At 39.3% G+C, this 14,732-nt stretch overlaps 1 protein-coding gene across 2 annotated transcripts in view; it reads right to left on the reverse strand.

The window, feature by feature from the left end:
• Positions 1 to 220: 220 nt before the first annotated feature.
• UAP1 (UDP-N-acetylglucosamine pyrophosphorylase 1) overlaps positions 221 to 14,732 on the reverse strand; it is a 38,486-nt gene continuing 23,974 nt past the window's right edge. The window contains exons 6-11 of one of the 2 annotated variants that reach the window (XM_030824043.1): positions 12,160 to 12,353; positions 11,003 to 11,143; positions 9,544 to 9,732; positions 7,252 to 7,302; positions 2,212 to 2,278; positions 224 to 788 (exon numbers count right to left, since the gene is read on the reverse strand). In XM_030824043.1, coding sequence (XP_030679903.1) covers positions 696 to 788; positions 2,212 to 2,278; positions 7,252 to 7,302; positions 9,544 to 9,732; positions 11,003 to 11,143; positions 12,160 to 12,353 — 735 coding nt within the window. In that variant the 3' untranslated portion in view covers positions 224 to 695. Of the gene's footprint in view, positions 789 to 2,211; positions 2,279 to 7,251; positions 7,303 to 9,543; positions 9,733 to 11,002; positions 11,144 to 12,159; positions 12,354 to 14,732 lie in introns of both variants that reach the window. The other variant, XM_030824044.1, reaches the window with a different exon arrangement.

Below are 14,732 nucleotides of genomic sequence, written 5' to 3' on the forward strand. Positions count from 1 at the left end.
CATTTCCAAATGCCCCTTTGGGAGGAGGACAAAATAATCTTTGGGTGAGAGCTACTATTATAAAGTGATAAGAAGATAAAGCCCAAAGTTAGATATTCACTGAAAGAAGTTCTATGACTCTGCAACCTCACTGAAGCATCAATTTGTTTTTATGCATTATCTTAAAGTTTCTCCCAAGTTTCATATTTTCTCAATGAAATAATTTCTTCAAGTATAAATAACACTCCAGAGACAAGATATATTTATTTTACTGCCCAATTATTTTCTTAAAAAAGCTTAATGTTGGACAAAATAAAACAAACTTTTAGTACCATAGAAACCTTTCAACATGTACAATGACGTATTATTACTATGTACAACTTCAAAAACAAATGCTTCCAGCTCCAAGTAAACTGATGTTGAACATCCTGCCTATATTTCAGCTGTACAAAATTTCCTGGATGGCCAATGGTCTCCTTGGCTTGGAAAAAATTATATAAATAAGACCTTCAATGAGTTGGGAATCATAAAAATGCTATCTGAAATTCAGTCATCTGGATCTTGGGAAGTTTGCAATAGCTGTAAGAGTTCAACAAGCAAAATAAAACCCTGTGGATATTTAAACTTCAGTTGTCCAAGACGTCTTGTAGGTTCACAGTTGGTCTATCAAAAATAAAAGCTATTCCTATCGTGGCAAACAAAACTTGGTATCTGGTTCAAATACCATTTTTCACCAGCTCATGAACTCCATTCTCATCGATGATTAGAGGTGCATGGAATTCTTTATCTGCCACATAACTTTCTAATCCCTAAAAAGAAGATTGAAATGAAACACGATTAGAAAATTTGCACTTGTCATGCAATGCTGGACTTGCTATAATGATGATTTAAAGCACAAATGCCAAAAAAGGTTGAGATGCAGAATATAAAAGTCAAAATCCATTTAACAGACATTTTAGAGTAGACTTAATGACTGACTTGTAAAAGCATAAAACAAAAATATAAAAAGAAAATTACTCTGATCATTTCTACAGTTAATAAGATGATAAACATTTTTCCTATAATCATCTCTCATAGAGTTAACTTTTTTTTTTTTTTTTTTGAGACGGAGTAGTCTCACCCCTCTGCTCACTGCAACCCCCACCTCCCTGCTTCAAGCAATTCTCATGCCTCAGCCTCCTGAGTAGGTGGGACTACAGGCGCCTGCCATCACACCCATCTAATTTTTTGTATTTTTTAGTAGAAACAGGGCTTCATCATGTTGGCCAGGCTGGTCTCGAACTCCTAACCTCAAATGATCTACCTGCCTTGGCCTCCCAAAGCGCTGGGATTACACACATGAGCCACCGCAAGTGGCCAATAGAGTTAACTTTCTAAGCAAGAAAGCTGTCTCCAATGCTACAACAAAGCAATACGAAGATCTCCAGGAAAAATATTACATAAGTAAAAGAGTAGAGACCTCTAAATCCCCAAGTTTTAAAAGTGACAGTACTAAGTACTTGAACAAACTAAACTCCTTGAAAGAAAACTTACATTGCATTTAAAAAAGGCCAGGTGATTTATCTAAAAAACAAGGCTGATTATATATTTTTCAAAAGCCTACTGCATTTCAGTGAGTAGGTGAAATGGACTAGATACTGTAGATGTCTGTTAATGGCAACTAACCCACTTATGGGATAGATGCAAAGCCATAACACTAATTCTCAAAGAGAAGAATTCAGAACAAATGCAGCTTCTCAACTTGTTCCCAGGAAGAGCTCCCCAGGACAGGACCATCAGAAAATGCTGCATCTTCTCTAAGGACATCCCTACTTAAACATAAAACAATGCCAGAATTCTACTTTTTAAAAAAGTTTTATTTCTTTTTTTGTAATTTTTTTTTTCTTTATAAAGACAAGGTCTCACTATATTGCTCAGGCTGGTCTCAAACTCCTGAGCTCAAGCAATCCTCTTGCCTCAGCCTCCCAAAGTACTGGGATTACAGGAGCGAGCCACTGTGCCCAACCTTATTTCATTTTTAATTGACAATAATTGTATATATTTTTGAGATACAATGTGATGATTCAATGCATGTATACAGTGTCGAATAATCAAATAAAGTCAATTAACATATCTATCACCTCAAATACTTATCCTTTCTTTGTGGTGAGAACATTTAAAATCCACTTTTTCATTATTTTGAAATATACAAAGCTTTGTAAAAGAATAGAGGAAAAAGTAAAGCAGACTTACTTCTCCAGCATAGGAGATAAGAGGAGAGATTTCACACTGGATTGGTACATCATTGGCATCCTTCAAGCTAAGAAAAAAACAAGTATGTGTTAAAGATTTTTCTTCCCATGTTACTTGCCAGAGCAAAAGTACAAACCATAACTTTCCTCTGAGAAGTTTGCAGATAACAATTCTTCCATTTAAACAAATGGAACAGATGCTACCCTGATGATCACTAAATTCCCTGAGGATTAAGTTAATATGAAATTCTCAGGTCAGAAGGACACTATTTGGGGCAAGTGCCAATAATTACTGGTAGCTCTTTACAGCACTTCACTAGTTTTTACACACTGTCCCCTTACATACATCTCATTTTTTACCATTTCCAAGTTTCAATTTGATAAAAAGGTGACTACTTACTAGGTATATACTATATGCCAAGCCCAGTGCTAGGTGCTCTGAAGCCTTCATATTGCATTTTAATCTTCACCACTACCTTGGTACTATTAATGTTGACAAACATTCTAAAGCTGTACTATCCAATACAGAAGCCAACAGCTGCACAGGGCTACTTAAATTTAATTAAAATTTTTAAAATTAATTTAAAATTCAGTTTCTCAGTCATAATAATCACACTTCAAGTGTTCAGAAGCCATGAATGGCCAATGACTACAAAATTAGACAACAAAGATATGCAACATTTCCTTCACTGCAGAAAGTTCTATCAGACAGTTAAATTATTTCCCAGTATATTTTTTTTTCTATACAACCCAAATATCCTAGATTAGCTGAGCTAATTTATTCAATATGTTTCAAAGTACTTCTGTTACCAAAAGTCCCTTTTTAAAGAGCTAAGGCAGAATGCACTCAAGCAAAGGCAAGGTCTAAGTCCCTATTTGTTTCATCTAGGTCACAACCTAACATTTATAGCAATTCTGAATTTGTAAGTTATCTAACACAAAAGTAAATAAATTGTCAATGCATTTGCAGTCATCAGACCTCTTTGTTATTTGCCACTTCAAGAATCTTACCAATAAGACACAGGGCACAAAAATATTAGTCTCTTGTCAAACCATAGCTCTTTCTGTGCTTTCCCCAAGTACATAGTTTCAAACTTTGCTGGAGTCAATAAAAATCAGAGGGCTTCTGAGTTTAGCTACAAGTCTACCTTTCTCTAGCATTGAAAGCACTCTCTATCCTACTTCACCTTACTTATCCTGAGACCCTCCACTCAAACCAGACCAGTCACACTCTTGGGATTATTCCAAGTCATTCTCAACTACGGTCCCATAAAAACCATGCTCATCCTCCAAGATTTGGCTCAAGCCCCAATCTTCTCTTGACCACTGCATTTCATAGTGATTGTCTCCATCCAATTATTCATATAAAAAATAAATGTGGCTGGGTGCAGTGGCTCACACCTGCAATCCCAGCACTTTGGGAGGCCGAGGTGGGTGGATCACCTGAGGTCAGGAGTTTGAGACCAGCCTGGCTAACATGGTGAAACCCTGTCTCTAATAAAAGTAGAAAATTAGCCAGGTGTGGTGGCGCGCACCTGTAAAGCCAGCTACTCCGGAGGCTGAGGCAGGAGAATCGCTAGAACCCAAGAGGCAGAGGTTGCAGTGAGCCGAGATTGCACCACTGCACTCCAGCCTGGGTGACAGAGCGAGACTGTCTCAAAAATAAATAAATACATTAATTAATTAACTTAATTAATGTGGCTGGGTGTGGTGGCTCATGCCTATAATCTCAGCACTTTGAGAGGCCGAGGTGGGCAGATCACTTGAGGTCAGGAATTCGAGACCAGCCTGGCCAACATGGTAAAACCCCATCTCTACTAATAATACAAAAAATTAGCTGGGCACGGAGGCAAGCATCTGTAATCCCAGCTACTCAGGAGGCTGAGGCAGGAGAATCGCTTGAGCCCAGGAGGTGAAGGTTGCAATGAGCTGAGATCGCTCCACTGCACTCCAGCCTGGGTGACAGAGCAAGACACTGTCTCAAAAATAATAATAACAATAATAAATAAAAAATAAATGTATTAGACACCTGCTAAGTCACTGCCTCCCAGAGTAATTATTGCTATAGCACACATTTAGCACATAATCACATACTCCCTGAAAATGTTACTTAACTTTTATGTATGTGCATCTTGAACATCCCAGTAGTCTGTAAGAAGTGACTTATTTCTCTTGTATAAGATACTTCAGCACCTAGGATACTAATAGCACCTATAAACCTATGAGCAGGCATACCAATGCTTGTTGTCTGAACAAATAACACTATGAAAATAGATGACAAACTAATGAAGGGAAAAGAAGAGGCATAGTGGGGCACACACCTCTCTACATACGTGCCAGATTCTACCACAAGAGCTCAAGAGGTCTAGTCCAGATCTTCTGGGGCAACTCAAAGTCATACAAAACCAAATGAATTTTGAGTAGGCATGCCAAGGAAAAAATGAGAGCCCACCCCATTAATAAGATGTATATAGCCCAGTCCCACCTAAACCCCTGAAAGATTCAGTGTAGCAGGAACAGAAGGAGGCTGTTAACCCAAGAAACACATATATAGCTGGCCTGAATATATAACTCCATTCTACTACCACAAAGATACCCCAAGAAACTAAGGAGTCAACTTCAGTAAACAAAATTGGACGCCCTTAAGGAGGGAAAACAGAAGCTACCATCACCAAACGTAAAATCTCAGGATACAGGCAAATTAGCCCAATAAACCTACTGCCCCACAATTCTTTAGCCATGCATCCTTTTGGTAGCTAACACTATTCAGTAAGCATTAAGGTGAGAAATAAAAATAATATCGAGTCAAAACTCAGCATGGTTGTTTCCATTCTTTCAGAGTATCTCCTAGCTGCTTCTTCCCTCTTTTACATAATGTACTTCCTTTTCATCTCTCACTATTACATGATGTTCTTCAGTTGTGTAAGGTCGTTCTTTGGTGCTAAGGATTATGCAGGAACTCTTTTTCAGTGCATGGTATTATTTAAAGGCAAACTTTGATTTCACTTTAATTATTCTACAAATGGCTAAAATGAAGTGAACTGGGCGATGGGGGATATTAAATAAAAGAGTAAGAATAATGTTTAAAGCTTTTTGTATCTTAACTAAGATAGCTAGATGCTGTCTTCAGTTATATAACTAACAATCTATTACACTGTTAGGTTAAAAGCTATGGTTCAATGACAAAGAAATTTAGTCAAAGTTTTATTTCTTAAATATAAAAGCAGCTTGCTTTCATATATTAAAAACGGTGGATGAGAGAGAAAGTGACAAAGGGCTCTGCATCCCAGTTCCCAAGGCAGGAGGGACAATAGTCATCTATGGCAGCGGTCCCCAACCCCTGGGCCATGGACCGGTACTACTCTGGGACCTGGATCACACAGCAGGAGATGAGCAGTGGGCAAGTGAGTAAAGCTTCATCTGTATTTACAGACGCTCCCCACCACTCACATTACCGCCTGAGCTCCACCTCCTGTCAGATCAGTGGCCGCAACAGATTCTCATAAGAATGTGAACACTATCGTGAACTGCCCATGTAAGGGATCTAGGTTGTGTGCTCCTTATGAGAATCTAATGCCTGATGATGTCTCCCATCATCCCCAAATGGGACCATCTAGTTGCAGGAAAACAAGCTCAGGGCTCCCACTGATTCTACATTACAGTGAGTTGTATAATTATTTCATTACAATGTAATAATAGAAATAAAGTGTACTATAAATGTAACATGCTTGAATCATCCTGAAACCACCCTCACCACCCCAAGTCTGTGGAAAAATTGTCTTCCACAAAGCCAGTCCCTGGTGCCAAAATAGGTTGGAGACCGCTGATCTACAGCACCTGTAAGAAATCGATCAGATCTTTGAGTCCACTTCCTTGTTTACAGAATCACATCCCAGAAACACTGACACTCACAGGAATTTGGGCAGAGGAATGGCACAGACAGGAAAAAGCACGTGGGTGACACTGATGAAGGTGCTACTCTATTTCTGAGATAACTTCCATCTCCAGATCTTTTGCCCTGCATATATTTCCCAAATTACCTTAAAAGCTTTTTCTTTTTTTTTGTTTTTTTTTGGGGGATGGAGTCTTGCTCTGTCACCATGGCTGGAGCGCAATGGTGCGATCTCAGCTCACTGCAACCTCTGCCTCCCAGGTTCAAGTGATTCTCCCACCTGAGCCTCCTGAGTAGCTGGGATTACAAGCGTGCACCACCACACCAGCTAATTTTTGTATTTTTAGTAGAGATGAGGTTTTGCCATGTTTGCCAGGCTGGTCTCGAACTCCTGACCTCAGGTAATCCGCCTGCCTTGGCTTCCCAAAGTGCTAGGATTACAGGCGTGAGCCACCGCACCCAACCTTAAAAACTTTAACTTTCAAAGTGTAACAATAACATCAAGCTGTCTCTTAAACTATAAAGATAATGGCTTTTCCAAACTCTGTCAGTACTCAGATGGGAGAGGATATGTGTTACTTCTAACTAAAAATGATCTGCCATTAAGATAAAAAGATTCTTTAGAAGCAAGATAGTAACTGACTAAAGTTAATGCAGTGACCAAAACGGAGAGCTATTAGTGTGAGAATAAATGAACAGAACAGTTTTCTCCATATTAAGGACCATCAAATATGACAGGAACAATCAGCCTTTATACTGAGAGCATACACCCAATTCCACAAGACACATCTTCAGAATGGTATTTTTAACCCCGTATAAGCTTATGTTAAAGGTGCAAAATGTGTTCTCCCTGACCTGTAACCTGCTCTGGATCTTACCTATCATCTGAAAATCTGTCAGTTCCAGCTCTAACACCTGTGGTCAGATTCTTTAGTAAAGCATGCTCCCCATTTCCAGCATGCAACAAGATTCTGAGTTAGTGTCATCCAGAGAGATACCTGCCACCAAGTAAGCAGTGCACCCACACCAAAGCTTCAACCATCCTCCCTCCAGACCCCCAAAAGGCAGAGCACTAAACTACGATGCCAGTTAGTATGGAGGGAAGCACAGCCCCATCACCATGCACTGTAGGCAGGCTGGTATATTTACTTGTGATTGACATCAGCTGTGATGGTCTCTGACTTCCCATTTGTAGCACTGCTATGTGGGAATAAATAAGCATTAATGGGAATGGAAGCAAATCAAACAATAACAATGAAATGGAGTTGCAAAATATACTTGATTGAATGGTATGTTTTTATGGTAAATCATAAATTTGTCCCAAGAGACCAAAAGGGGGTAAAAAAATAAAAATAAAAATAAAACTCAATGGCCAAAGATGAAACATGAGGACAATGTGACATGCCAAGAGCAAGCTTGTTGACAATACAGAGCCCAAAAGTGGCCTTGGACTGGGAGATGAAAGCTACCACTGCTGCTTCTTGTAAAACCAGTTATGTACCAGTAAATTCCAATGTTCAGTGTTCTCTAACATTTTATTATTTTTCTTGAGATGCAGTCTCACTCTGTCACCCAAGCCGGAGTGCAGTGGTACAGTCTCAGATTACTGAAACTTCTCCCTCCTGGGTTCAAGCAATTCTCCTGCCTCAGCCACCCAAGTAGCTGGGATACAGGTGTGCGCTACCACGCCCAGCTAATTTTGCATATTTAGTAGAGACAGGTTTTCACCATGTTGGCCAGGCTGGTCTTGAACTTCTAACCTCAGGTAATCTGCCTGCCTTGGTCTCCCAAAATACTGGGATTACAGGCACGAACCACCGTGCCCAGCCCAATATTTTACCATTTATTGAGGCATTCTTGCAGCCAGCCATCTTATCCATTAGGAATATAAATTAAATGGCAGAATGCTCTTTACATAAGTATGGATACACCAGATGATTCAGAAAGGGAAATTTTAGGTGCCAGTGAAGGTTTCATCATAAAATACAAGATTTAGGCTGAGCGCAATAGCTCACACCTGTAATCCCAGCACTTTGGGTAGCCGAGGCGGATGTATTGTTTAAGCCCAGGAGGTGAAGGTTGCAGTGAGCCAAAATCGCGCCACTGCACTCCAGCCTGGGTGACAGAGCAAGACCTTGTCTTAAAAAAAAAAAAAAAAGATTGGATGGACATGGCAGCTCACGCCTGTAATCCCAGCACTTTGGGAGGCCAAAGCGGGCGGATCACCTGAGGTCAGGAGTTCGGGACTAGCCTGACCAACATGGTGAAATCCTGTCTCTACTAAAAATACAAAAATTAGCTGGGCTTTATGGCAGGCGAGTGTAACCCCAGCTACTTGGGAGGCTGAGGCAGAAGAATCACATGAACCCAGGAGGCAGAGGTTGCAGTGGGCAGAGATTATGCCATTGCACTCCAGCCTGGGTGACAAGAGTGAAACTATCTCCAAAAAACAAACAAACAAACAAAAAAACAGATTTAGCTGAAAAGTACTTTATCTTGGATTTAAATAACTACAATACCTTCTTTTTTTAACTTCTCAAAACCAAGGTCATTTCTAAAGTATCAGTGAATGTAATTGACATTTACTTCTCTTCTAGACACCTTCCTCAGTGACCTGAAAGTGCTACAGTGAAAACTGCCATTGGACTACAATTTGTAGGTAGCCTGGGGGTGGTGGGGCTATAAGTGGGTCTCACAGAGAGTACTATTAACAGTAGTGAGGTCGGCCGGGCCCAGTGGCTCACACCTGTAATCCCAGCACTTTGGGAGGCCAAGGCGGACAGATCACAAGGTCAGGAGATCGAGAGCACTCTGGCCAACATGGTGAAAGCCCATCTCTACTAAAAATACAAAAATTAGCTGGGTGTGGAGGCGTGTGCCTGTATAGTCCCTGCTACTCGGGAGGCTGAGGTAGGAGAATCGATTGAACATGGGAGATGGAGGCTGCAGTGAGCTGAGATTGTGCCACTGCACTCCAACCTGATGACAAAGCAAGACTCTGTCTCAAAAAAAAAAAAAAAAAAAAAAGAAAAAAGTGGTGAGGCCACAGATATATGGGCAGCAACAAACAATCCTGTGTGTGTGGCTGAAGGACTTGCCCTGTGGTGTAGTGTGTTACTGATGGGCTTTAACCATATGGCACACCAAAAAATAATATCTTCTGATCATTATTTAGTAGAAGTCTTTTTGCTGTCACAGTGGCAATGTTTCCAAAAAATAAAAATTAAAAAAAGAGAGATTTGAAAGACTCCTCTTCACAAGAAAGTAAAACAATCATTCTCTTTGTAATAGGCAAAGCTACTGTTATTTCACATCAGGAACTGTTCACGCATCAAAACTTTGCTTTTTAAAAAAGATCCAGGAATACAGAGAGAGAGAAAGAAGTCCAAGAGGAAAAGTCCAAGAAAGCATTCATACAAAAGAGAAAAGACACTGACTTACCGTGGAATTGCTGGAAGGCGAGAGCCATTTTCATCTATGAAGTGGCCCCCTGCATTGAGGACCCAGCAATGATGAAGGGACATCAAAGCATGCCTTGCAGTAGTAGGGTTGTCTTTCCCATTCTGACTGTCAGCATTCTTTAGTGGGGAAAACTCATCTTCTCGCAATACTTCATATACCACAAACTTCCTAGAGCGAAACCATATAAAGACCTCTTTATTATGAAACTGCATACACAGCTTCTAACCCTTTAACGTTAGCTAAGGCTTTGGTCTCAACAATAGGCTTTCCTATTCCAATCTGAATGATGAATAAAATATTGCTCACCCTCGGACTAAAGAAAGTTGAAATTTTCTTTTTCAATGCAAAATGAGAAATTATTTCCCCCCCTCAACTATAAAACAGTTCATCCTAAGCCAGAAAGATTAGAAATCTTAATGTACAAACATCACATTAGTATCTGTTCTGGAAAAAAAAAAACAGGCAAAAAAGATGATTTAGAAATGGAAAGATTAATTTCATTTTATTTATTTATGTTTTTTTTTTTTGAGACGGAGTCTCACTCTGTCACCCAGGCTGGAGTGCAGTGGCGCAATCTCAGCTCACTGCAACCTCTCCTCCTAGGTTCAAGAGATTCTCTCACCTCAGCCTCCTGAGTAGCTGGGACTTCAGGCATGCACCACCACACCTGGCTAATTTTTGTACTGTTAGTAGAGACAGGGTTTCACCATGTTGGCCAGGCTGGTATCCAACTCCTTGGCCTCAAGTCATCCACCCGCCTCAGCCTCCCAAACTGCTGGAATTACAGGTGTGAGCCACCATGCATTAACTTTATACAGCTTATTTGTCTTTCTCATTTTTGCACTTGTCAAATTCTGAGACAAGCATCTCAACATCAAATGTGATCTTTATAGAGAGCTATATAATCTAAAAACATGTTTACTGAACATCTATTCACAGGACAGTAAGAAGATATCCTAAATACAAAACGAGACAATTCTTTATCTTAGCCTTTTCAGTTTCTCATCCAAAATAAATGACTTTAACAACTTTACAGGAGACCAAGGCGGGCATAGTGGCTCAAGCCTGTAATCCCAGCACTTTGGGCGGCCGAGATGGGAAGATGCTTGAGGCCACAAGTTTGAGACCCGCCTGCTCAACATAGCAAGACCCCATCTCATTTAACAAATAAATAAATATATATATGAAAAAAAACTTTATAGGAGCCAGAAACTAGTTGATTTAAAAAAAAAAAAAGTTGTACTCATAGGCAACTCAGATCACACTCCTGGTTTTATTCTAGAGAACCATAATGAATCCAGACTACATACTCATAATCAAAATGCCATGTGAGATATGTGCTATCAAATGTTTCCTGAAAACAGTTTCACGCCTAAGGGAGTGAAAAGCAGCATTTTAAGACATTTATTTAACCTTATTGGTACTATTCAAAGCATACTTTGCAAACTGGAAGATGTCAAAGACAAATTTTTCCATCTTTATTCCATTGGGTTTGTCTGGCTTAATTAACTGTCCTTGGGTATCCACATAAGGAATCTTCTTTTGAGCCACATGGTGCTGCAACTGAGGTTCATAAACACTAAGAAGCAGGAGGAGAAAAGATATAATCACGTTCCAGATTTAAAATGCCAGAAAATCTTATAACACTCAGGAGCAAATGTGTCAACAACCAATACTAAGATTTTCAAAGTGAAGAGCATTTAAGTTTCAGTTCATAAATAGTAAATGAATAGCTTTCCCCCAATCATCTCTTTATGTTTAAAAAAAAAATCAAATAACGGTCTCCACTAAAACTGTGTACATGTGCATTTAAACTGTATTCATTACAAATGCCTTAAAACTGTATATGTGTACATTAAAAAATGCATTGTTACTATGGATGAAACAATAACAGCTACAAATGGCATAGAATGGGAAATATTCTGGAACTGAAGTTGATATTCTAAAGTAATGTGTATTAACTTTTTAAAAAGTAGACAGTCATCTTGAATGTCTAAAAGCTAAGTGAAATCGATAGTGAGAATGTCCTTCATTTAAAACTATGGTGGGATAAAATAGCTCTTATTTTATCCTTTGTAGCACTACCCGCTGATTTTCATGCAGGTGTCAAGTAATTTCTTCACTGTTTAGCACACTAGTTTCTAAATGCCAGCCTGGGAATCAGCTGAATTAGAACTTTGTGGGCAGCTTTCTAAAAATATAGATGCCCCAAACCCACCTCCTGAAATTCTAATTCAGTTGGTGTAAGGTGAACATCTGTATTCTTAAAAAGCTCACAGTTGTGGTAAAGAAAGTTTCATTTCTTATGCTTTGCTTCAACAGAACCTAGCACATAGTTGGGGGTGGGAGGGTGAGAAGGGAGAAATGCTTTGGCCTCCCATTAATGCACTGGGGAATGGGCTCCAATGATTCCCACCTTACAATACATCTTACTAAAAACAATCACAAAATGAGATAAATGTCCATTTGATAAGTGATCCTCAGGAAAGATGAATTCTGTGGGATATAGACTTGGGGTGTCTGCATCCCTCTCAAGTGTCTTAGTTTCTGATTAACAATAAATACAATTTTAAAAGGCCCCCATCTTGCCCATACTTGACAACATCTCTCAGAAATGGTACAGTGAAGAAATGGTTGGCAATGTTCCCCGCATTGAACAGCAGTCGTCCATCTGAGCTTCGTTTTTGAGCTGTTGCCAGGGAAATCTCACTATATTCTACCACCTGGTAAACTCCATCCACTCGGCAAACCACTCCAACTGGTTCTGTAGGGTTCGTTTTCTCTACCACCTGTCCACCAAAGAAAGACAACAGTAGAGGAAGAAATCGAATTAAATGTTTCTTTGGAGATTTGCCATTGTCAAAAATGACATTTACAACTTTGCTTACACTGAAAGGTATAAAGCCAAGAAGAATCTTGAACTTTAGACAATCAAGTATCCATCTTTATATACCTTGACAGGCACTTTCCAACCGGAAATGAGGTACATTATTTCCTTCCTACTTATCACCTAACTAAACCTTGGGCTAGAAATTCCATCATATACATATATCTAGCACAGAGTAAATCACACTGGACTGGGAATAATTAAATCAGGAGTCAACATCCCCCATGTACCTTGTACTTTTTATTTAATTTATCCTTAACCACACTCAATTACTTTGATAATAAATAAAATGAAATTTCTCTGGGATTCACAAGACAAAAGACCTAAGTTAGGCATTTTGTCTCTCATTTTGTATTGCCTGATATTTCATCTGAAAATAGCATTTCTTTAATTTTCATTAGTGAATATGGCATTTTCCTTTTTTTCAGGGACCTGAGTAGGAAGTAAAGGGGTTTACAGCAGGCAGGTCCCTAGCCTCCCGCTCCAACTTTAATCAGAAAACCCACCCATATTTATCTGTTTTGTATACTCAATTTTGTTTGAAATAAGTGATTCTATACTTCAAAAAAAATAATTTTGAAAACCAGTGATGTGATAATTTATCAATGGCTCTGGGCTGATGGGGAGCTGAGAAAAGAGGGTACACTAAAATCAGAGGGAAAATGTAAGAATATGTAATTTTTAAAAACCTCACAGGTGATTTTGGTATGCCACCACACTAATCCCACACATCACTGACTTAAGTGTTTAGAAGAAAATTATAAAAGAACTATATGCAATGCACTAACATAAAATCAAGGTTCAGATAAGATAAATATCCAACCGAAGAATCAAACAATAAAAAATATTTGTCAACCTAGGCAACAAGGTGAAATCCTGGCTTCTATTTAAAAAATAAAAAAATTAGCCAGGCGTGGTGGCATGCTGGAGTCTCAGCTACTGAGGAAAGAGGATTACCTGAGTCTGGGGAGGTTGAGGCTACAGTGAAACGTGATTGCGCCACTGCACTCCACTCCAGCCTGGGCAACAGAATAAGACCCTGTCTCAAAAATCCCTATCTATTTGAAGGTATTGTTTTGTTTGTCCAGTCTAATTATCAATTCAGCATGCTTCAAAATATGTTTAAAACTCTGTCCCCAATTTGATAAGTCTATCCTAAGTAGACATGAAATTATATTAATAAAGTTAAAACTTCTCTTCAACAACTGATTTCTTAAAATAAATACAGTTAGTAACAGTCTCATCCAGAAAACTAAAGGCACTATTGAGAACTTCGTTTACACAGCAATTAGAGATATAGGCACTGAGTCCAGCTCAGTGAGGCAGGGCTGCTGGATACGTAAGCCTGCTGTGTGGTTCACTGTTTGCCACCCTGAAAGGAACACAGTTCTTAATGAAAAGAAACTTTCTACCAAGGAAGTAGATTAAACTGAAGGGGAACATTACGCAACAAATTATTTAAATCAATCACGGGCCTATTTACAATTCTTATGTACCAACCCATCACCACCTCTTACTTCATGTACTCTACCTAGAGTAGGTATCTTACTAGGCAGGGAATTTGGGATAGATTTCCCTTATTCTCTCTCTTTTTTTTTTTAATGCACACAGGTTTCTTTTCCAGTCACCACTCCCAACCAGCCATAAAAATAAAAATATGCATATTCACATTTTACATTTCCCAAAGGTTTACTTCTATGGCAACTATTAACCTCTAAATATTTTAAAAGTCTACATTAGAGAAGAAAGCATTTGTAAACTGCATGAAGTGAGAATCCATTTATATTATACAGAAAAGATATAAAGTATAGACCGGGCATGGTAGCTCACACCTATAATCTCAGCACTTTGGGAGGCTGAGGTGGGTGTATCACCTGAGGTCAAGAGTTCAAGACCAGCCTGGCCAACATGGTGAAACCCCATCTCTACTGAAAATAAAAAAAAAAATTAGCCAGGCATCGTGGCAGGCACCGTAATCCCAGAGATTCGGGAGGCTGAGGCAGAAGAATCATTTGAACCTGGGAGGCAGAGATCGCAGTTGGCCAAGATTGCGCCCCACTGCACTCCAGCTGGGGCAACAAGAGAAAGACTCCATCTCCAAAAAAAAAGAAAAAGAAAAGATATTCAGTATAAACTTAAAAGGTTTAATCAATATTTCATAAGTTTAATCCAGAAAAACTGAGTCCAGGGCCGGGCACAGTGGCTCACACCTATAATCCCAGCACTCCGGGAGGCCAAGGCAGGTGGATCACTTGAGGTCAGGAGTTAAGAGACCAGCCTG

This window comes from Nomascus leucogenys, chromosome 12 (assembly GCF_006542625.1).
Source record: "Nomascus leucogenys isolate Asia chromosome 12, Asia_NLE_v1, whole genome shotgun sequence".
In the NCBI taxonomy this organism is placed as follows: Eukaryota; Metazoa; Chordata; class Mammalia; order Primates; family Hylobatidae; genus Nomascus; species Nomascus leucogenys.